Source organism: Anser anser (genome assembly GCF_964211835.1).
Source record: "Anser anser genome assembly, chromosome: 19".
In the NCBI taxonomy this organism is placed as follows: Eukaryota; Metazoa; Chordata; class Aves; order Anseriformes; family Anatidae; genus Anser; species Anser anser.
The window spans coordinates 10618487-10642982 of NC_139740.1; the positions used below are offsets into that span (position 1 = coordinate 10618487).

The 24496-nt window shown below is 37.7% G+C and overlaps 1 protein-coding gene across 13 annotated transcripts in view; it reads left to right on the forward strand.

Moving 5' to 3' along the window:
* The window catches only part of ANKFN1 (ankyrin repeat and fibronectin type III domain containing 1), a 225121-nt gene that overhangs the window by 90948 nt on the left and 109677 nt on the right, over positions 1-24496 (forward strand). For 12 of the 13 annotated variants that reach the window (XM_083805345.1, XM_083805343.1, XM_083805341.1 and 9 more), the window contains 8 exons: positions 5211-5308; positions 6814-6904; positions 8862-8969; positions 15091-15190; positions 16388-16520; positions 17117-17233; positions 20967-21182; positions 23311-23477. In XM_083805345.1, the coding sequence (XP_083661471.1) occupies positions 5211-5308; positions 6814-6904; positions 8862-8969; positions 15091-15190; positions 16388-16520; positions 17117-17233; positions 20967-21182; positions 23311-23477 (1030 nt within the window). The remainder of the gene's footprint in view (positions 1-5210; positions 5309-6813; positions 6905-8861; positions 8970-15090; positions 15191-16387; positions 16521-17116; positions 17234-20966; positions 21183-23310; positions 23478-24496) is intronic. The other variant, XM_083805340.1, reaches the window with a different exon arrangement.

Consider the following 24496-nt stretch of genomic DNA (forward strand, 5'->3'; position numbering starts at 1 on the left):
TTCTGCATTCAACTTGATCTTGAAACCTTTTTCACTTATTATTCAAAGTTTCTTTGTATATTCTGAAACTCTTTCTTTCTTTCCCTGAAACAGTTCTTGTTCCATAAAATTGAAAGAAAATACTTTCCTTTGTAAGACATTTGAATTTATCCTGCTGAATAGGTGTGGTCTGATATTTTTTACAGTAGTTCATTTATGGCATTTTATTAGGTCTCCTGGGCACTTTATTTGCACGTTACATTTTGGTAGCTAACAGGACTGTGCAATTTGACTTCTATTTTTATTCCTAGCAAGTATAAAAATGTATAAATGTTAGAACAAACCTTTCTATTTCTAGCTCCTGTTAAGGTTTGTAGTATGTGTTGAACTTAAAAAATAGTTCTTAAACTTTACATTGTTTGCTGTGTATTTAAAAGCACCTTTGAGCCTGGATTACCTACTAAGTGATGGTGTAGTTATCTAATGTAGTTGATCAGACAGCAATTACTCAGTCCAGTCATTCTTTCCTTCTGCTTTGTGTTTTATAATGATTTTAAACAGCAGCCCAAGATGAATGGCTGTGGGAAAACCCAGACATATAGACTCTGGTTTTGTCCATCTTTGGTGTTTAAGAAAAAGGCTCATACCTTGATGTTGCTGAATTTTAGACATTCTTTTACTTTTTATATTTGCTTTGATTTACTAGCATTAATATATAATTTTAACAATTATTTGCACATGGCTAAGTGTTAGAGCTTCCAGTTTATACATCGGGCATAGAAGAGGTGAACTTCATGTAGTGTGGCAGGTCTGGAACACAAGGCCTTCAGTTTTCCTCATGAAGGAGGTTCCCCATTTAGCAGATCTTCTGATCTATGGGTTTGGAAATGCTTCCTCACTGGTGACTTACCAACATAAGCTGCTAATAAGATAGATAAGTCAACAGAATATCTTAAAGGGATTGTGGCAACGTGTTCCTAGTCTCCAGTTTGTCTGAAGTCTTCTGATCCATCATGGACTTCTCTTGTTCATTTACAAGGGTCTAAAACTAAGCCATTTTGCCTCTCCAACCAGAACATGATACTCTAGTGATTAGATCAGACCCACAGAACTGAGAAATAAACATAAAGTTGGAATCAAGTCTTTGGATCTGCTTCAAGCTCTTACCTTGTGTGTTGAACATAAATTGCAGGGTTTACTGTTTTCATGCATGAGTGCTCAATTAGTTCATACATGAACACCCAATCAATTAATGCATGAGCACCCAATCAGTTCATGCATGAGCACCCAATTAATTTATTAATGAGCACCCAGCTGGCTCACACACGAGCACCCTAATATCTCATGTCTGAGCACCCAATTAGTTCACGCATGAGCACCCACTAATTCATGCCTGAGTACTACGTCAGGCATATACTGACAGATTTCAGTAGCCAGGGGCCGTGGATGTTGGAGGAGGCCAGGAACTGAAGGGTGCTGGTCACAGCTGGCCCAGCTGACTCTGAAACTCATGGAAAACCCCATTGCCGAGTGTAACCCTTTGGTGGAAGCAAGGGAAGTTGAGTCTAGGAAAGGGGTGGATAAGTATTTGGCTCAAGCTGAGCCTTGGAAAGGGTGTTTGCTTAAGTGATTGCTTAATTGTTTATGTTTTCTTTCTTCTCCATCTGAATTAGTGAATAGATTAATTGGCAATAAATTAAATTAAGTAAAACTTCTACAAATCAAGACTGTTTTGCTTGTGACACCTGGCTGCAGTGCTAGGGAGAGGTGAAAAGTCTTTAAATTACTGAGGGAATTAGTTTATAAAGGAATAAAAGCCTTAAACTTCAGTAATTAACATCTATTCAGCAATGTCCCTCTTTAAAAATATATTACAGGAGAACCAGAGGAAAAGCAGTGGAATCCCATTAAGCAGATTAATTGAATTAGGGTTTGCATATTTACTTTCTTTGTTAACAGTGCTATGCAGTGTTCCAGTTTGTCTTGTACATTTTGATAGATGACTTATTTGTTTGCATTTGCCCAACTACTCACTATTAATTAGATTTTAATGTATTATATTTTGGGAAGAAGCTGAACCTAACCCGTGCCTGCTTCACACAAACGAGTTGTCCTTACTTTCATAAACTCCCCTGCTGGCTTTGGTTGCACAGATTACATGAGTGAAATGTACCCACTGGGAGTGGAAATTTGCAGAATCGGAGCCAAGCCTGCTATACCTTCCTAGGGCGTGAAGTCTTTGCATAAGAACCCCATTTATTCTCCAGTCCCTTTTCACAGTTCTAGCATGCATTTTCTCCCACTTTTCTTTTCACAGCCAGACTGGGTGATGTTGGTCATACCAGGGCTGAGACACAAATCTTGGCTGTTATTATAATGCTAAGTTGTGTTGTAGCTTTTTGACCATTGGCCACATTGGAAGGCAATATTGCCCCTTTATTTTAAAGTGCATGAATTGAGTACTTAAAAAAAAAAAAGATACATGGAAACACATCAAAGCTCCTCTGTACGGCTCGTATGACCTGTCTCCCTGCTATCATTCTTTGCAGAATTTCCAAACGTCAGAGGCATACAGAGAGCCTGAACTCAAATCTGCAAAAATTGGGTTCCTTTCCTAATTCAGCCTGGAAGGGCAGGTCAAAGGAGTTAGGAGGAGCTGACCAAATACTGCAAACATAAAAAAATCAAGAACATTTTTCTCCATCTCAGCTGGTGATGCTGTGCATACCAACACACTGATTCCTCCTAGCTGCCTTGTTGCTTTAAATTGACAAGACATTATGAGTATAAATTGTTATAATTATTTCATAAAGATCAGCAGGCAGAAAAAGATGATGTGAAGGGATTTCTGGCATTAGGGCTCTGTTTCAGTTTTACATTTCAAAGGAAGCTAATGAACAATGCAATTATTTGTTCAGAGACCCTTGGGAACACAAGCTAAGATCACAGAGTCCTTCATCCTAGGCTCTGGACACAGGGAGGAAAGGAAGGAGAGAGAATCCTTGCTGCATAAGAATCTGGGTTAAAAGTCATAGTGGCACAGTGCTTTGCCCAAAGTCACACAGCAAGTCAGTAGCAAATGCAAGAATAAAATCCAGAATCCCAACTCAGTACACTATTCAGTAAACCCCATCAACTTAGCAACATAAGTTATGTTCCTGGGTCTAATTAATCTATTCAGCAATTCAGTGAGTAATTTAAGTGCAAGCAAAAACAAATGCCAAGAGAAGTGACAAATTCTGCTGTGGCTTGGGCTATTTACTTTACTCAGGAGAAGGTGTTTTCCTGAATGAATCTACAAAAGAGTCAGGAGGTGTTTTGTACCACCACTTTGTCTCTTGTCTGTCTGATAAGCCATTTAAGGCATATTCAATGTAACAGAAATATAGTGACTGGAAAAGAAACAGGTGAAAACAAACTCGCCCCTTTATTTTAAAGTGCATGAATTGAGTATTAAAAAAAAACACACTTGGCCACAAGTAGGTTGCATAACTTAAGCCAGTCTAAAATTATGTGCCAGCAATTTACATGAGTTTTATGTAACTGTTTATACTGCTGTTTATTTAAAAATTACTACTTATCTTGGCTACCGCAGCAACACATCGTGCATTTGCTAGCTCTGGAATACAGGGCACCTTCATTAAAACACATAGTCACCAATATATTAAACACACAAAAAACCCCTGCTCTGACATAACGTGAAGTGTCAGATGGAAAGCCGCAACAGCGAAGACATTCAGCTTTCATGACAAAGCAGGCCTTTGGGGTGTTCAGAACAGGACTGGAACATGCTCCATCCTTAATTCACCCAACAGCTCTCAGGTCCTTTACAGCACAGTTGGTACAGTCTACAAGACCAGCTCTTGTTCCTAGGCTCTTATAAAGGACCCTCTTCATCTTCAGGTTTTTATACTTGCATATTTTTATATTGAACTTCTAAATTGCTGAAGCAACCAGCCTTTTGTTCTTTCTTAAAGTCCCAAGTACTTCAGAGTTACTCAGATAGCTGATGCTTTTTGTTTACTACCAGAGCAGTCTCTCCCAACATTCTCTTGGAAAGGAGGCAAAGATTTAGCAATGCCTTCATGATGGGTTGCTCATTCACAAAGTTGCAGGGATTTCTCTCTGTCTACAGTAGAATTATTAAGAGATGAATTTCACTATGTCTTTGATAGGTTTGCCTGAAAGTTTAAGTCTGAAGGTACAAGTTATTAAAGCACAGAGGTATGACTCTGTGATTAACCTTAACTCTAATCCTGGTAGCTGTCATTACAAAAATATAATTTAAGAGAGGTTGTTTTCTTATCTGCAGCCATCAGTTCCCCACTTGCACAAATTCTTTTTAAAAAAAAACTTGTGGTAGCTTTTCATGGTCTGTTTGATACTATTTTACAGTCACATTAATTTTTGCAAGGAATGAGGAAGAATACTGACAGCAGGATTGCCATTTCAGACCCCGTAAGTAGAAACTGTACAACAATTGTGGTCTGTACAAGTTGATGGAAGCACTTTGGTGAAGGTGCCCTTTGTAATTCATGCTGCAGAACAGTTTAGGAGGGATGTGCCAGCCCAGAGCCACTTAGTGCGCTTCAAAAGTGGATAAAACAAGGGATAGGTCCTTGGAGAACTCTAATTTCAGTGACCACAACAGAACCAGGCTTGGACAAGAGAGCCAGAGCCCACTGAAATCAACAAGGAGAATAGTGAGTGTTGGATCTATCCAAGGAGGGTATTTCTACACAGAGCAGCCAAGGCTAGGTGATTACGGTTTTGTGGTCCTGTGGAGCCCAAAGGACTCTCTGCCTATGCCTATCTATGCAAATATTATTGCAAAACTGTGTTTTTTGTTGGTTTGGATATATAAACTGTCTAATGGAATTAGCAGGTCCAAATCCTCTACCTACTCTTTTCCACTGCTTCCCTTTCTTTAAAAGGAAGTTGTTTAACTGAGAGCAAATGTTGACTGAATGTACTTTGTATTGCAGTGTATTTTTAAGCATTCTTTCCTAAAAAGCTTTTGAGCAATATTTTGCTTTTCTCTCATACACACAGTTATAATTTAATTATTGTATAAAGTTTTCCTAAACATTATTGCTAAATAGGACTTTTAGTATCCACATGGAATGGTAAACTGCTAGAAGAAGAGTTAACCTGTGAAGTGATTAAAGTACATTGATTTCTTTTCTTGGTCTGTAATCTGATTCAGTTTGTTCCCACTACTTGTTTCCTAGTGGAATGGAGCTGTTCGGAAGACTTTTCTCCCTTGGTTGGTGAAATAATTATGGATAATCTTCAGCCTTTGAGGTGCTCCATCACAGGTCTCAGAACAGTAAGTGCCAAATGATTCATTTAGATCTTGATGCCCCCTGCTGCCCCGGTGATAAAAAGGCACTGATAATTTGCATCCATGCCTGTTGGTAACAACTGCAGAGTGTCTTTCTTCTAACAGCAAGTTCCAGTCATTAAGCATAATATGTCTGGTATCCATAATCTGAAATTCACAAAGGAATAGACAGACAGCATGAACTGGTTTATAAGTTGTCATGCTTAGGGTAGAGCCAAAAGGACTGGAATGAATGCTGCTGTTTTCTGGATCACAGGATAATCTTAGTGCAGATCAAAGGCTCATGAAAGATCTAGTCCTGACTCTGATGACAGATAACTAAAATAACTTATTTCTCTTCTACTTCTTTCAGGAGCTCATTTGATGGCAGTCATTTTCATTTTTGTTATTTATTTTTGTATTCTTATTTTACACTGATAAGACCTGGGTCAGCAATGAAGAAAATTCATGAATATTCACATGTATTAACCAGAATAGTTCAGACCATGTGCCTGAACACCTTCTTTCTACTGCTTGTTCAGGACCATTTGTGCAAGCAACTTTAATTTCAAAAAATACCTGATGAAAATGAAGCTTGCTCAAAATATACACTACTATTTCCACTGGAAACATCAGCAGCAGCCCAACCCAGCATCCACTGAACTTCAGTCTTTCCACTGAACTCACTGCACACTGAATCAGGCCTACAAAGTTATGGTAGGGGAGGCATGTTTCAAAAGCCGTTGGCCAGGGCCCTAATACATAGGGTCTCAAAATGGGAGAATTAACGTTAAAGGCTAAGAAATGGACACAGTATAAAACTCCAATTCTATGTAATAGAATAGAAAATTTTTATATATATAATTTTTTTTCCTAGCCTTTTCTCTGGCGAAATCTTTGATTTGTCAGGCTGTTTGCTAGGGAGCTGAGCCACAATATGCATTTCCTCTGCTTTTCATTTTCCAGCAACAAAACAAAGTAATTTCTTAAGTTAAAAATTAAGCAAACTTGCACAGTCAATTTCTTAGGCATGCTTAAGAACAGTGCTTATGGTGTGTTTGTTTATAATCTCCAGAGTATATAACATTTGTAAATGAAAACTAAACTTTCAGAAGCACTTTCCATTGGCCTAGGTTTACACATCAAGATAAGGGATAAAGGTCTGACTGATTTTAGTGGCAGCCAGGTGAAGCTTCAGCTGCTGTGCTTGTAGCAAGAAGGAGAAATGGGACTTCCTTATTCTTGAAGTGATTGTTCCCAGGACTCTGCTATGGTAGAAGAGATTACAATTTGTCAATTGGAATCAATGTGTTCTGTTAACCCTCTGCAAATCACCTGCCCTGAAATCTTTGTGCTGTTCTTCCGTCTGTCATGGTGCATCAGTTGACACCCTTGAAAGTTACTTAAGAGATTTTCAAAGAAAGGAACTTAGGGAGGGACTCCTCTCTAGTTATTACAGCCAAGATTTTGAGTCAAATGCAAGTTTTGACTCCAGTTGTTTCCATTTGCAGGGTCAGAGGTATTACGTTCATGTTTCAGCATACAACATGAAAGGATGGGGACCTCCACGCAAATCTACTCCTGCATATGCTTCTCCTTCAAGTAGGTTGAGCTTGTTTGCGCTCCCAGTTTGATTATTCATGTTGCTTTCATCAGAATTTCTGGCTCTTCAAAGAAAAGAAAAAAAAATATGCTGGAATTCATGATTTAGTTAACATGTCATTTAGAAGTGAAATAAATAAATACAACCAAACTCCTTTCACTTCTCCCCCCCCAATATCATATGTTAATTCATTTTTCTTATCTTTTATTCTTCTCCAGTCCTTCAACAGAACGTTGTCCTCTAGTCAATAACATTACCAAAAACAAACAAACAAGCAACAAACAAACAAACAAACAAAAACCCAATATTTTGACATTCATTTCTTTTTTCTAGAGTTCAGTTTTATGGAACTTCTTTTGTCAGCACATAAATGGATCAAAACTTAAATTCAAACTGGTAGAACCAAAATGCTTGCACATATCATATTTTGTCTTCTGTCTTGTAGCATTATAGATCCTATCCATTGAACCATTGTTATAGATTTCAGTTCTGAAGTTGGTGGAGCTGTGGGATGCATGCAGTATGTAAAATACTCTAGTGTGGATACACATTTTGGTAGAATCTAGCCCATAGACACAAAAAATGTTCCAGACACCCAAAGGCCTTTTTTCGGTTTCAAACTTATGGCAGGTATTCTCAGGTTCCATTAGGACTATAAATTTCTGTTTGTAATTTTTAATCTACTATAATCACATTCTATTGTTAGTCACTTTTCCAGGCTTAGTGTTCCTTGCTGAACTGGCTCAGCATATTGCAGTTTCCCTTGTATTGATTAGTGCAGTAAAGTGGGAGTTTTCATTTTATTGCATTAGCACTTGTTTTTATTAGGCTAATGTAACAATTTAATAACCTTGCATGCTAATGTGAGAAAATAAAGCAAGCTGTACCTAGTCTCAATAGTGGTAATGGAGAGGGTTGGATAAACAAGGCTGTTGCAGTACCATTGTCCCATTTCACTGCAATTTTGCTCGTTTACCCCAGAATAAAGCTAAAACTATGCTAAAGAAAAATTCTGTTTGCAAACAAAAATGTGCTACCATAGTGGGAGAAAATTCTACTCTTGGTTATCTGGATAACTCCCTTGGAGACAAATTTCTTAATACCCTGATCCACCATTATTTCGAGTCAGGAAACTGTAGTGTAATTTTTTTTATTATAATTAAAGTATAAAAATAGTCAAATCTGGAATAAAAAAGCTCTTCTCCGATAGACAGTTTGATTCACCAGTTTGTGAAAGGATTGTCTGCTTTTTAAAATGAAGACTGAGATTATAGCTAGCAGCAAAATAACAGTGAAACAAGTACTTTTGTAGACTCAGGGGATGTGGGACAGAAACCGCAGCTTCTGGCCTCTTGAGTGCAGTGCTGAGCAGACTGTGGACTCCAGGGCAGGAACTGTTCATTCAGGTCTCTTTGCTGGGTGTAGATTTTCAGAAATTCTTTTGCTCGGAGTGTGTTTCTGTGGCTACGGAGCTAACTCAGGATAGGAAGATGTTCAATCTCTGCTTCGCAAGAAGTTCCCTATATAACTGCAGGAGAGTCATTTAGCCTCCTGGTGCTTCAACAAAATGCAGAAGGAGCAGTAGTGTGATCCTAGGGAGGTACTGAGAGGGTCAGGATGGTACAGGCTGAGAGCAGCTCTGACGCTAAAGCAGCAGAGGCCATTTATGTACTGAAGAGAAATAGCTATTGTCTAGTCAGTCACTACAGGAGCTACTGGGAGCTGATTGTGAGCTCTTTGTTAATAATCATTATGATTAATTACCTAGCTGGCACAAGGCAAAGGAAGCTTATTGTATAAGTAACAACAGCAGACTTAAAAACAACTGCCATTTTCTCCTGTATGCCCAGATGTAAGAATCCCATAAAGCCCAGAAATATCAGAGGCAAGAAAATATTTTAAAACCTTCTCCTGCTCCTTTGTGTTTCATTTCTGTTTATTTCCTTTGTTCAATAGACTGGAAAGACTGCAGTGGAAGAGAACCTCGGCACAGGGGACACACTGAGGCCTTGGAACGTCTCCTTCAGCAGGTTCGAGCAGCTCATCAGCATTATAATTGCAGAGGTAAGGATAAATATCTATGTGGTAGGGCACCAGCTGAAGCCTCCGTGGCGCCTGTAATTTTAGCAGTTTTCTAACTAGGTCATACCTTCTCATTCATCAGGAAAAGAAAGATATTAATATTGGCCCATCTGGAATCACTTTAGCGTACTATCTTGCGCTTAACCCTTGAAATTAGTTGGATGAAAACATCTGAAAGCTAGAATGTGCACAAGCAGAGACACACCCTTTCTCCCTCTGTACCCTACACATCTATTGATTTGTTTATTCCTACAAATCAGTTTTACACAGGATTCTGCTAAAATGCTTCAAGGATCTTTCTTTTATTTTTTCATATAAAGAAATACTTTAGACATTTAACAACTGGTTTGGATCAAAAGAGGTACTTGGCTGCCTCCAAATGGAAGACACTAAGTACTCTACTGGATGTGATGCCAATCTATAATGAAAAATAGTTGCACAATGCAGTGGGAAGATAAGATTGCTACATTTTCAAATAGAATGGATCAAAACTGGGAGAGAGCTCGAATCTCAGCCAGCTCTTTGCTCTTCATTCATGAGAAACAGACTGTGCCTTTAATAGCTCAAGAGCCAAGGCAACAGCTTGGCATTCTTTTTAAAGAATATATAAAAACTCCTGTTCTATATGGGTTGTTGAAAAGTGCTATTTATTTTCTTAAAATAAACTTCTAACTGGAATAATCCCTCATTGCAAAGGAACTTATTTTAAACTGAAAAGTTGAACTACCATGAAGTTTTCATTTTTCTCCATGTAGTATGACTGTTATTTCAAGCTGCATCAGTTGATTTAAAATCATAGAAATACTTAGGGCTAAAATCATGTGGCTGAATTGGAAAGATGCGGCCTTTGTTCTTTATGTGCAAATATGCCACAATCATGACAATCCACAGTCTGCCACAACCCATTGTAACCATAGCAACTTAAACTATTCAGCTATGTTGCTTGGAAAGAGAAAGGAGATATTGCAAGAAAATGTCGTTTCTCTAATTAAAATCCATGCAAGCATTATCACTTGCAGGTGGTCTTGCTAGTGAAAATAAAATGATGTATTCTATCTCTTATGTAGCTTTTTCATGCTATTAAAGAAGTCTTTTTCCATGGTACAGTTTTTCCCTTCTGAAGTTAGTACATATCTCAGGTCTTTCAGGCCACCTTCCTAGTCAACAGAGAATAAGTGATGGAACATCTGAGAATATTCTTAGTATAAATTGTTTTACTGACATTCCAGCCCAGAAAAGAAGCAGTTATAAACAACATGCAGAAAATCCCTTCTTTTAAGAATTTGACACCAGTGCCTGGTTCTTATAAAATACCACTGCTCCAGAAATTAACTCCAGTCACAAAGCAAAGCACAGACAATTCTGTTACTGATTTCCTAACTCCTTTTCCTTAAATAATAAATAACAACAATATAGAAAATCTGTTTAGCTCAGAACATTTTCTTGCATGTCAGAAAGAGGATGTGGGAAATTACATATGGCAGTACTACACTGTGGAGTCAGCTTGAGCAACACCCTTGCCTCCAAACAAATAAAAATCTCATAATTGCTTGTAATGTTAACATTATACAGTAGTATATTTTGGATAAATCAGGTTTGTAACATAATAGGAGAGCCTTTGGAACTTACCTTAAATATACAACTAATGTCAATCTGTTGTATTTCAGTAATTTGCAAAAGAATCAAGACCAAAAAAAAAAAAAAACTGCAGAAAAAGTAAGAATTATGACATCATTTTGACTCTGAAATTTGATTCTGTTATTTGTCAGTCTTAGTGAAATCTGAGAAATCTGATCAAGGATCTGAGATAAGCTATTGTGTGTGACTGAAAAGCTCCCATAAAGTTTTTCATTTAATATAATACAGAAGCCTGTTTCGACTGTCATGGACAGAAATCAGCATGGATATGCTTTTTATACATTTAATCAGTTTTTACCATGCTTCTCTTTACCACACTCCTCTGAGAAAGTGCATATTGTAACCTCTGTTTTCCTCATTTGTTTTAGAGATGTCAATAAATAGCTGCAAATTGTTTGAAGAGTATCCTTGAATCTGCTTACAGCCACTGATTTGCAGTGAATTAAAGCTAAGTGAAGACAGAGAGATTCAAAGCTGAAGCCTTGGCACCTTGGCTTTCCATTAAGTGATTCCTCAGCAGGATATCACATGCATGGTGCTCAGGCTGGCTGAATGAGAGTGGAGGAGGAGTGCAAAGGAGGTGAAAAAAGTGGAGAGGGTAGTCCATCTAGACGGTCTAAGATTATTTGGATAACATAGGTGAAAGCCTCAGAATGCAAGAGCTACATGAAAAAGGTTGTGTGTTAGTGCTCCAGCGTGATCTGGGAGGGTTAAATCACCCAGATTCCACACATCTCTTGCTCAGGTCTGTTCATTCAGGCTTTGCACTGAAGCCTGCGTTTTCCCCTATGCTTTGCATTTCAGGGACTAAAGAAAACAAGCTTACAAAAATACCAGGAAGAATACATTGGAATGTACAGTGAGTTTAAGAGCTTTTGGAATTAGATCAGCTGTTGCTTTTGAACCTGCTCTGTGATATGATGAAATCTCCTAGGGAATTACTTAGGAAGCTTTGCTTTCATATGTTTAATCTTCTGGAAAACCCTGATGATTACAAACAACAGTCATCCATTTGTCTTCATAATACCATGCTACAGACGATCATAACTGAATTACTACAATTGTATGTCCTGGCAACACTTCAAATGTATTTTTTAAGTATTTTTTGCTTGTAGATCATTCTTTCTAAACAGTTCTGAGTGGATTAAGCAATTGTGTGATGCTTCATTAAGAAAAGAACCCAACTCTTCAGTAAAATGCTTACCAGATATTTTCCTTCTGTAATTTGGTTGAAATGTATTTTACTAGAGAAATCAGAAGTGAAATAAATTTTTTTCTAATCATAAGTTGATTCACAATCAGATAGCCTATTTTCATTGCATTTAACAAAAAGAAGGATCTCTGATTCCATGACACATTTTAAAAGTGTAGATTTTATTTTTTTAATGAGAATATACAAAAACAGTCTGAAGAACTTGGCCATGGACTAAGAAGGTCGGATAGACAATTTAAGAAGTTAAAATTTCAGCTGTTGAGCATGACTTTGTACTCCAAAATACACCACTCAGTAATATGACTATCATGCCTATAGCTTCTTCATGAGATACAGAATTTTCTTTGAAAGACATTCCTTCTTGAGGTGAGGTAATATGGAATCTATGATGGTCTTAAGCTATTGAGGTGTCTGTCTGCTATGTATGCCTTTAACTTCTGCATGGAATTATGCCTCTGTGCATATTATCCCAATGTCAGTTGTCTGCACTGCTAAAATTATGTACCTTTAAATTGAGTATGTTGTGTTTTTTTTTTTTCCCAGAAGCTTCCAGTTATATGATGTGTTTTCGTAAATTTGCACTGTTAGTAAAAACTTTAAATCCCATTGTGTGCCCTCTGCTAGGATTTCAGTGGGATCTAGCTCCTCTTGTGCTAATTTGCTTCATTATTCAGTATTACCATTAATGATCTTTAGCTGTTCCACAGGCTGTCTGATCTGCGGGGCTAAGATTTCTTCCCAGATAATTTTGCACTGAGGTAATTCCATTTACTTCACATCTGCCCCACTTGAGGAGAGGCACCCGTTTGTCTAGAGATAGGACAAAGAATTCCAGATGATCTTCCTTCTCGGAGAAATGGCACGGCATAACAGACATTCCTCTAGAGCAGATGCATGCTAACAGGCTGAGCATGCAACTTTGTTCTTATTCCTCCACAATCAACTTAGGTTGCTTTTAAGTATCTGTTGTATTTAAGTGAACTGCAAAGAAACATTTATAAATCCTACCCAAGAGAAAAACTGCTAAATATAGTTAATTGTCCAGTGTGAAAGCTTCTGATCTAAATATATTCACTGGAACTTCTCTAATCTTGGCCAATATATGTTTGCTTCTGAACTATTAAAAGAGCTCACAGCTCTACCGTATCATTTATTAGTATTGACTTATTTTGTTGTTCCTGGTGCTGCTGTACAAAGGTTACTCTGTTATTTATTAGTTAATTAAATAACAGACTGTTAAAGTTTCATTTCCTATAGATCCAAAGTATCCTCTAATCTCATCTCCATGTTTTTTGGCTTCTAGACATACTGTACTGTAAAACAAAAGCAAACAGCAATGTAGAAGAATTTACAGTCTCCATCTAGTTTTGCATTATGTCTTTTGCTGTTGGCTTCAAAGAAGCTGTGGACCAAACCCAAACCACTGAATAGCCCAGTAACTTATATTCACTTGTAATGTGCCCTCTTACTGTAATGCTGCAGTCTCTAGGTGTTTAATACAGAATTATGTTGCTTTGCTTTTAGCAATTTCCTCTTCCATTCCATCCATTGCTGATATAGGAGAAAATTGCATAATTAGGATGAAATTTATATTCCTAAATTGGTCTTAACCTTGGAAGAAGGAAACAGTAAGACAAGAGTTGTCATATAGCATTTGGTTTACATTACTGTGATATACTGAAGAAAGCTCAGAGTAAAATAAAAATGATCTGAGGAGATATGGATAGAAAAACAAATTATTTTTTCAAAAAGACAAAGAAAACAAAGATCAGTTGCATCAAAGGAGCAGCCATAGATTAGAATGAGTCTATTTAAACTAAAATGAACATTGCATTGGAGAATATGCCATAGAGACCAAGTTTGCAGTGGAAAGACAATGGATTTGATGATCTAATAAGTCTCATACATCTGAATTGTATTATTTCACCCCAATAGAACCTTGCTCTCTTTGTACTTGCTGTTCAGCAGAGTGGTAATTATGCTAACAATGTGTCTTCTTTTTGTGGTTTTCAATGTGCAAATTATGGTGCAAATTTATTCGTCACTTAAAAATATGTTGAGTGCTTCCACAGATGGGGTTTTGACAAGAGCAAATTTAGATGTTCTTTAAACTTTCAAACTTAGAACTTGCTAGGGAGACACCTCCTATTTTGCACTGGAGGTATGTGGGAAATATGTTACTCTGAATACACCTAAGCAGACTGATTATCAGCTTTCAACAAATAGTTTTCTTGTAAGATCTTTCATGAGTTATATTTTTCCCTACTGGAGAGGATTGTCCCTCAAAATGTTTGGTGATTCAGTCTGGATGGGTATCTGTACTTCCTCCAAATAAAGAGAAAACAGTCAGATATTGGAAGACTGAGATATAATTTCACAGATAGATTTTTCTGTTGGTATTTCTTTTCAGATCACAGGAAATACCTAAAGAATTTTTATTTTATTTTATTTTTAAGTTTTAAACACCCATTCCTTTTACAAGCCATACGTGGATAACTACCTGACAATACTAATATTATTGTACAGTGCATGTTGCTGACTGCCATCTATTGGCATACCTTCTAAAAACCACTTACAGGTATACAGGTGGTCACAGCTGTTTCACAGAGCTCGAGTTTCAGTTCCACTGGAAGATTTTTCTTTGGCTTAAAAGAAAACTCCGGCCATATATCAGAGAAGGAAACACATTAAGTGAAATTCATGAAAATAAAAAATTAGGCAATATGTAAATAAAACTTTTTTTTTTTTTTAAGAATATTGAGCAAATTTTTATATTTTGAGTCTGTTCTTCTATTGTGAGAGCTGGTCCAAGATCCTTGCAGACACAAAGCAGGTCTCATGGACATATGTTGAGGAATTACATTATCCTAAAATGCTGGCTGATGGTTTGATTCTCTTGTGTTTTTGAGACCACTTGTAAAATTCATATCCATCCTGAACACTAAGAGTATGTGATACTGGTTTAAGCTATACTTGTCCTAGGAACAAACAACAATTTTACCAACTCTGAATTTGCTGCAATTAAGGAAATTGCTTGATGTGCAATATTGTTAAGAGAATGAAAAAACAAGGAAAAAAAGTTGTATATGAGCATGTTCCTAAATGTTGTCTGTTGAAAGGAATAAAGAGGACACTAACTAATTAGTATTAGTATTGTGGTTCTAGAGAGAAAGGTTTTTTATGTGTTATTAACTGAAATGTAACAGCTGGGTTTAGTTGTGGTTTTTTTGTTTTTTTTTTTTTCCATTTCAGAAAGTTCCAAATTACAGAATGCTGGTCGCAAGCAATCAGTGTCTAGAAGCCTGAAGCACCTGTTTCATTCATCGAACAAATTTGTGAAGACTCTGAAACGGTTTGTCATTCATTTTATCTCCCAAACGTTCTGAGTTTTATCTAGCAGTTGTTGCTTTTATGTAATAGTGAACAGCACCTTAAAAATGGATGTAAGCAGGTTCTACTCCCAATGAAACAACAATCAATCCAAATAAACCTGATAAAACTATATATGTGTGAGACATGCATCTAATAGGAAAATAGTGCTCCAGTTCCTACTGAAATCATTAGCAATCTTTGATTGTTACTGCTGGAAATGGATTTGAGCTTACTAAAGTGAAGTATTGTGTGCAAACACAACAGTGCAGTTACTGAGGTATTGTTAAAGTACTGCATCTGTTGCTGCTCAATAAGGAAACCACAGAATTTATTTCATTCATAATATAAAATGCAGAACTCAGACAACATGTTCTAATAGATACTAATATCTCACTGGCCACAAGCAACATATTGAGAATTCTGTAACATTTTTAGCTAGGTTTGCAGCCCAGTGTGACCCAAAAAAACCTCTGCCTTGATAGTTTTAGCAAATGAAGGTTTTTTTAGACTGGATTATTTCTTTTTTCATTGCCAGGGGTATTCAGTTTGCTTTTTCTTCTTTGTATTTTGATAAGAGTTTGATTCTTTCAGAAGAGCTCTCCAGAGTTTTTAAATTCCCTAAGGCAACTACTTAATGTATGCAACTAATTGCAAGGGTAAATACTGAAAGGAATGATCTGTATAAACAGTTTTGCAGATATGCTGGCCAAATTACACCCAATTACACTAATGTAAATCCATAATAACTCTCCCGATTTCAATTGAGTTACTTCAGTTTTACCCTGAAGTAATGAGAGCAAAACTAAGGCCAATAATGATAAAAAGGTTTTGGTAAAATTTTTGATTTCTAGAGAGCAAAACATCCCTCCCCCCACCCCCCTCCCATTGGGTGCTGTTTACTCTGGCAAAACTCTTATTAAAATTGATGTCATTGGCTTGCACAGATTCATAATTCCTTAAATTCTTGTAGTTGTACATCATCTAAAGTGATAAGCTTCCCAAATATTTTTCAGAATTCACTGGTTGAAGTTGCATGATCTATAATAACACAAAAGTTAAGACCAGATGACTTGATTTGCCACCTCAGAACTTAAACTCTATGATTCATTGGCTAAAATTTGGCATGGATATCAATAGACATGAAAGCTGTTTGACAATATTTCTTTTGTTTCTTTAGGGGACTCTACTTATCTGTTATATTTTTTTACAAAGACAATTTATTAGTAACCAATGAAGATCAAATCCCAATTGTGGAAATTGATGACTCTCACAGTAGTTCAATTATGCAGGATTTCCTGTGGTTCACAAAGGTAATGGGAGCCTAATTTTTGTATATTGTTTCTACAATTTTGTTGCTAGCCATGCATAAACCTTAGCTGATCGTTCTGAGCACATTAAAAAGCTAATAGATTAAGTGCTTTACCTTTCACTCATGTCAAAATGTAATTTTCACATACCCTTTATATGGGTTAAATTCTGGTTGGGTCACTCACAGTAGCACAATTAACTTTTAAATGCATGATCCTACATCAATGATTGCAAACTAGGAACATAAAACTTTTATGAACATTTAGAGGAAGAACACAAAAAAAGTAACTAGAGGTTTTGAAGTTGGTATTATGGTTATACCATCATTCAAGATACCTTCACACTATTTTTAATTTCCTAAAGAACAGTAAATCAATTTTAAACAGTAGTCTAAAAGGCAATTGAAATAGGTGCATGATGTTTACAGAATGACTTCTGTATCTGTTTCTTGTTTATCTAGGCAACTCCTTGCCGCCCACAAGAACTCAAAATGAACAATATCCACTGATTTTTCTAAGTCCAAAATGCTTTTAGTTTCATTTCTGCTTTTGTAAATGCTGACAACAAAAAATTGACTGAACTAGACATATTTTTGCAGTTGTCTTGTATGTGGGATGACATCAGATGGCTGAGGCAGAATATGTCTATATCCGTGTCCTCATCAACAACACTTCAAGCCAGGCAAAAGATGCTTTCTGCAGCAGCACAGCTACAGGTTGGTTTCATTGCATATTTCCAGCTACTAACTTAGTGACTTTCTGATCTCTAAGGGAAAGTACTGCCAGCTGTCCTTTGGTTCACCACTCCGCACTGGCCTATTCTTTGGAGCAGTGTTATTATCTACAGTGAAGTGAGCTACTGATTCTGTCTTGCCAGCTGGAAGCAGTTACATTAGAAGTAAATAATAGGAAAAAGACAGGAACAAAATAATAGTGGCAGAGGAAGAAACAGATATGAACCAGTAAATAACAACCCCAGATAATGCTGTGGGTTTGCAGATTGGGAGTTCACAGGTTACACTCCTAATATTCACTGCTCAGAAACCTCTTAGAAAGCCTGTTAATTATTAATTATTAGTATATTTGAGAAGCATTTAAACTCTAAGTAAGATTTAGCACTCCTTTGTGCTATCTGGACACCTATAATAGTAGGTAGCTTCTGACCCCAAAAGGAAGGACAAGTAGACTTCTGAAGTTGCCAGAACATGACTCTTGATTCATCTGTGGCTTACAAACTACTTGAGAACAGCTTCTAGGCCAAAGCAACACTGTTTGACCAACAGCATGGCTATGCTGTTGTGGTTGGTCATTCAGTATGAATGAATCTGAGATGTACCTCTGTGCAGAGAACCAACCAGAAACCTGTATAGACTCTTAAAGACTAAGAAAGGTGAAGTGGTGCATAGATTTTTCTCTGACCCCTCAGCAGAGTGGTAGGGACAGCAGCACTACATGCACATTCACATCATGTTGTTAAGGCACGGCAGTGACTTTCAGGAGACCTGGTTTCTTTCCAACCTGTGATACTGATACAATCTGAATGATCAAAGGGCTGGAATACCTCTGCTCTGAAGACAGGCTGAGAAGCACTAGAATAGGTTGCCCAGAGAAGCTGTGGATTCACACTCCCTGGAAGTGTTTAAGGCCAGGTTGGATGGGGCTTTGAGCAATCTCGTCTAGTGGGAGGTGTCCCTGCCCATGGCAGGGGGCTTGGAATTAGATGATCTTTAAGGTCCTTACCAACCCAAACCATTCTATGAGTGTTTACTGTTGTAGTAAAATACATGTTCAAAAATATGTGGCCATGATTCCTACAGAAAAAGTATACCCAGACCTCACTCTACTACCTTTTGTTTGAATGAAGTCACCAAAGCTGCCCAGAAAACTCTGTGGTACAGTCATGGAATTAATGAAGATCTTCATATTGCTTGGCTCATGTGTCAGCCATGCAGCCATCCCTCTTCTTATTGCCAGTCGATGCAATAAGCTAGATTTTATAGCAGCTGTGAGAGCCAGATACTTTGTGGCCATTATTAAGAATATCCATGTGGGGTTTGTTTTACATCTTTTGGCAAAGCAGGCTGTACAGGAGAGTAGCCTTCCTGGGCAACCACCTGTCTTGATTGATTTCCCCAAAGTATCCCGAAATACATGGAATGCCAGTCTGCTGTACCTTTATTGAAGGACCACCTGTGTTAAGCAGCAGCTGCTTGTCAGTCCTTTGAGCTCTCACTGGAGACAGTTTTAACTACATCTGCTGAAAGGTCCCTCCGGTGTGGTTAGCTCAGCCTAGGTAGCACAGACTCCTTTGGTTAGCTCAGTTTCATTCCTTCTGTGTAGGTTGCCTGTAACAGAGCGTTGTTAGTGTGCACTGACTGCACTTTGAGATAACCAAGATTCCTAGTACATTGCGTTATTATTTGCTACTGGAGATGTTAAGAGTAGAGCTTGAAGCACAGAGATACAGCAAATGTGCCCATGTGGTATATTGCTCTGTTGAATTTGCGGCAAATTTACTGTCCTTATCGTTTGTTCTGTTAGTTTGGTCCCCTGATGAACACAGGGATTGTCACCGACCTGCCAACCTTTAACAGTGTGTGGCCTAATGGGATCCACCAATGGAAGGATCTCAATAAAGTTTATGTGGTTGAATACATTTTATTGAGGCAGTTAACAGTCTGACTCCACAGGAATTTAGGACAGAATGGAAAAGATCAGTGATAATACAGCTGCTAAGGGACTAGATCAGTGGATTCAGAGACAACAGGGATTGTAATTTTGCCTGCTGTTACCACTAGACAACTAAGCAAGCAAAACAGAAGCGACGGGATGCCAAGCTAAGCAGACACAAAACTTTTTTAGTATATGAGTAGGTGTCCTCATTCTTTTTTCTGGACTGTCATTCAGAATATAGTCATCAGTGACAGCAAAGATCTATTTGCCTCCACCTAGGCACAATCTTATATTGCAGTAATGAAATTAACATCACAACTAGATGGCTAAACATCTACCTGCAATGATTTGTCCCATCCGTGGACACATGAATTAATACAAAATGTATAGCCAAACCACCCAGTGTTACTCAGCTACAGAGGCTAACCTCAACAGGCAGTTAAGAAAAAGAGGATGTGATATATAGACATCAACAGTGTGCTCTGGAGAGGGATGCATAAAGCTAAAGTAGCTAAGTTATGCTGCATAAAGGGCAGTCACTGTGCCCCACTGTGTTATAACCTAGAGGTTATAAATAATTTAACTATTAAGTTTATAAGTAAATATTGTCTGCTAAGTACAGATAAATAAATTCAGGATAATCTATCAGTTTACAATGTCATAAAGTTTCAGCACTTCCCTAAATGTACAGTGTGCTACATTGTGAATTCAAGTTCTCATTTTAAACAACCCCCATCCCTATCCAGCTCACTGTAGATCTCTTGAAAAGTCCTGAAGTAATGAGCATATTTTAAATGTTAGGCATTTTTCTTTAAGACATCTGGGAATCTCTTCAGTGGCTGGTCACTGGATTGAATGTATTTGCACCTATAAGCAGATGCCTTACTGTGTGAGGAAAGGGATTTTGACCAAAATATGTATTTTATGTGGAGTCTTTTAAAATTACTTTTCTTTAATCCTCACATATTTTCCTGGAGAGCTTTGCCTTGGTAGTTTGTTAGATTCTGCTGGTTTGTCTAGCACATTCTTGGTATCTGAAATAAGAGAAAAAGAGTCCGTGTCTCTTCAAATTCCTTTGTGTTCCTTCACAAACACACCCCACAGTTCAGCTCCAGAATTATTTACATTCAATGCAGACATGAGTGCCTCTTGCTTTTGTTGCTGAAAATAATATTTTTTAAACAGAGAGCAGAAAATGGAGATGATAGTTAATGACCCTACCAGAAAACATTTGAAGTCTCCAAAATGAATGATGTAGTCACAGAAGAAGAATTTTGTATCTCTGATATGCACTTCATCTCTCATTTGAGCATGCATCTAGCTCTTCAGTAAGCTCAAACCAGAAGGGCTTCATTGATACCAAAGGAATCAACACTAGACCAATACTGAGTGCTTTTGAAAACTGCATCCTTTACCTTTACATAACTAGGCACAAAGGGGAAGTGTAGGTGAATTACTTTGCAGTGTGTCCTTTTACAAAGCTATCGGGTCATAACAGTCTATTTAATGTTCTCCATCAAATGCTGGACTAAACACTACTGGACCAAATACACTGGAAGATCCATAATTCAATCCAGTAACACAACCTAGGGAAAAAACTTTTCCTTTTGCCACCGAATGATGTGACTGTTGGGCAAGGGTTTAAGAAACACTATGTGTAGTTTCTATTGAAGTCAACAGGTCTGACATCAGTGAGCACAAAGGGAAGTTTCAAAAAATACCACCCTCCTGATATGTGATAAATAACTTTCATTTTATAATTTTCTTCTTTTCTAGAATTTGCTGGGAACTCACAACTTAGGCAGAGTTTTTTATGAGCCCATCAAGGATCGACATGGCAATATACTGATAGTTACTATAAGAGAAGTGGAGAGTCTTTATTCATTTTTTAATGGTAAATGGATGCAGGTATCCAAACTACAAAGCCAGAGGAAATCCCTTTCAACTCCAGAGGAGCCAACAGCGTTAGACATTTTGCTTATAACAATCCAGGTAGTGCTTTGCTTCTCTTACTGTGTGTTATTTGCTTTTGTAAAGCCTGTGCCAGAGCCCTGATTTTGGAAGAGTCTTGTAGAATTTTAGGCCTTAATCCAGTGCCCAATAAAACCAATGGCAAGGCTCCCATTGAAAGTAAAGACTTATATTGCTTCCAAGGGGGCTGGGATCAAATCCTTAATATGTAAAATATCCATGAGATTCTAAAGAAATTACTTCAAAGTCCTAGCAGAGAATGGTACAGTTTCTATCAGTTTCGGGAAGCCATGCTATAGCATTCCTTAGTAAGGGATATAAAAACCTTTAAAATTCTCTGTGATGTTCTTAAGCACCTATACAGACACTTAAAATTTCTACACTCCATAAGATTTTTCCATTCAAAACTTAACACTAAACCTATGTTTAAAACCTTACTGTTCTACTTAATAAACTTGTTCTGTGGGGTTCAGAGTTCCTTGGAGCCTGGTATAGTTGCTAAAGAATTCTTTACTGACCATAACTCTCCTTTAATTTCCATATAACATGCCCCCATACTTCACATTTAGAACAATACCAAGGTAAGGATTGATCCTAGAGGGTGTTTAGCATTATCAGTTCAGTTAACATCATTGAGAGGCGTGGGTTTTCAGCCCTTCAAGAGTCAGGGTATTTGTAAACACTTAGTTCAAAGTAAGACTTATATATGTTTTCTGTAGGTAACAGCAACCTATTTCTCACAGAACGTCTGTAGCCGGTCTCCCTCTTCTCTACAACTGAGTGGCATAGTTACCCAAAATACTACAAGACAAATTATTGTCTTAGTCCCATCTTTTCTCACCTCAGCTAGATAATGACTAATTTTTGAGTTTAATTTTTGAGTTTGAGGCACTTTCTTGGGCAGAGACTGTGCTTTTGGTACCGGAAACTGACAGGCAATCAAAATATGCATTACCAGGTTTTAGGAACGTTAAAAAATTTCCAAAAGACAATAAAACTTACCTGATCTATGTTAGATTTTCTGTATTAAAATGTGTTAAAGGTGTAGAAAAATGTCAATCTGGGCAAAAGTTTTATATTAGGAAACCCAAAATACAGGCCTGATCAGATTTCCACAGAGATCCTAGTGGAAAAAATGTTCCCCTAATGGTTTACACATTCCTATCTAATGCCCACCCTTTCTTGTATTACTTGTTTAATCATCGAATGGGTATTTTGCTCATGAAGTGCTTGTGAAAATGAGGGTCTAATTGCATTGGTCAGAGCCAAGCATAGCACTGGCAGATAATTTGATGGTTCCAAGAGTAAAGGCGTATGGCCAGGTGTCTTAATCCTCACCCACTGCAGAGGCACACATTTCTAGGATGGCAGCAGACATCATTTTTTTTTAAAGTACTTCTTGGGGACTGCTATACATAGCCTTAAAAACTTCTCCTGCCTTCAGCAAATACACCATCAGTATTAATTCTTTCTGAGCCCTATTTGTTGATGAAGATATTTGTTCACAAAACAGAGCCATGAATTTAACTTTGCAGACCACCAACTCCTATAATTACAGAGATCTTCCTGTTGATAGCAGGTGATACAGAACGGGTTTTCAAGAGATTTAGGTGGTGACTCTACATGCATTTCTTCGGTGACAGTACTGCTTTATGCAGCCTCTCTGTCCCACCTTTCCCAGCAGACAGCTTTTCCCCAATGCCACCCTGGTCCATCTGTGCTAGTTACAAACCGGAAGTGAACCAGGGAACTGACCGGGCTGAAAAACAACTGCTTCTTTTCCTGAAACAGTTCCCTGACCCAGCTCACTGGTGAAATGGTTAGACAAGAGTGCAGAGGTGGGTGCTGTTTAAGCTAGTTTAAATCCAACAGTTGAAGAAGGTTGAAGTCTCAGTTTTTAGTGCCTCTAGTGCCTCAAAGAGCTTTAAGAACCTGTGTATGGTTTTGAGCAGGAAGTTGTCCAAGTGCATCCAAACTACCAGAGATTATTTATATGCTTAAGCATGTGCTTAAATACTTTGTGAATTGGGAGCACTGTTGAAACAAGAAGACAGCTATAAAAGCATTTGTTGCTTTTTGATCCCAAACTCTTCCACTTATGTGGAAAAAAAATTGTTATTTATATGTAGGACTGTTTTCCTTAAAACAGGACATACTTTCCTATCACAAACGAAGTCAGCAACGCCTTCCTCCTGGCTTGTATCTGGGTTACCTTAAACTCTGCAGTTCTGTGGATCAAATCAAAGTTCTCGTGTTGCAGAAGTTGCCTAATGTCCTGTGTCATGTCAAAATCCGAGACAACAGCAATGTCTCCAAGTAAGTGAATATACACGTATTTACACACACATATTTAGAGAGAGAACATTAAGTCTAATGCAATTTGCCATTGGAGAACTGTACCTGCCAGCAAACTGTGGCTCAGGTGTGTACCATAGAGATCAGTGCTGAACTAAGTAGGTACACCTGTGTATTTCCAGCAATTCTGAAGGCCTATCCAGAAAAGATACATATGAGCCCGTTCGTTTCTAAGGACAGTATTCTGTGGTTGCTCACATTTTGCACAGTGGTAATGATCTTCTATATGTCTTTTGGGAAGATCATAGCCTGCAGCCCTGATTCAGCTTCCAGTGAATTCAGTGAAATTAATTTTCCCTGACCACGGGGTATTGGTGTTGGTGATTCCTCAGTGTATTCTTTTGTGTAATATCTGGTTTCTCACTCTAATACACAGCAAACATACATCCTGTTTAGACAAATGCTGTCAGCCATTGAACTACTGTGCATCAGAAATGCCATTTTCCATTTGTCCACTGCTTCCCTTATCTATTGGGCATGTGTATGTATTTCCAGTGCCTAGTCCCTGCCTTGTGGGCAACACATTTTATTTGCCCCCCTCCCCCCTTCTTTTTTTTTGTGGATATTTTTAATCCCATACCATTTCAGAAACCAGCTGAGAATTTTGCATGATTCAAAGAGGAACTGGATATCTATATGGATAACAAGGATATCCAGAATGTAGAAGTTAATACTAACAAAAATTTTGGAAGGAATATGAAACCTACTGTTTCAGGGTTTATAACAATCTCTGACTCTTGAGTTTAAGATCAGATCTTTATTTGGGAGCAGATTGTTCCACATATATTACTCATCTTGCAGTGGGGTTTCTTGTAATTTTTTTCTTGAACGTTCAGTGCTGGATGCCTTTCAAGATTGAATAGTGCAGGGTGAATTAAGGATTTGGTCTTAAAAAGATGATCCGTATGTTTATCAGGTCTAGAATGGATATATGTCAAGCAAAACAAAACAAAACCAGGAAGTTTTTTGGCTCTAGTGAG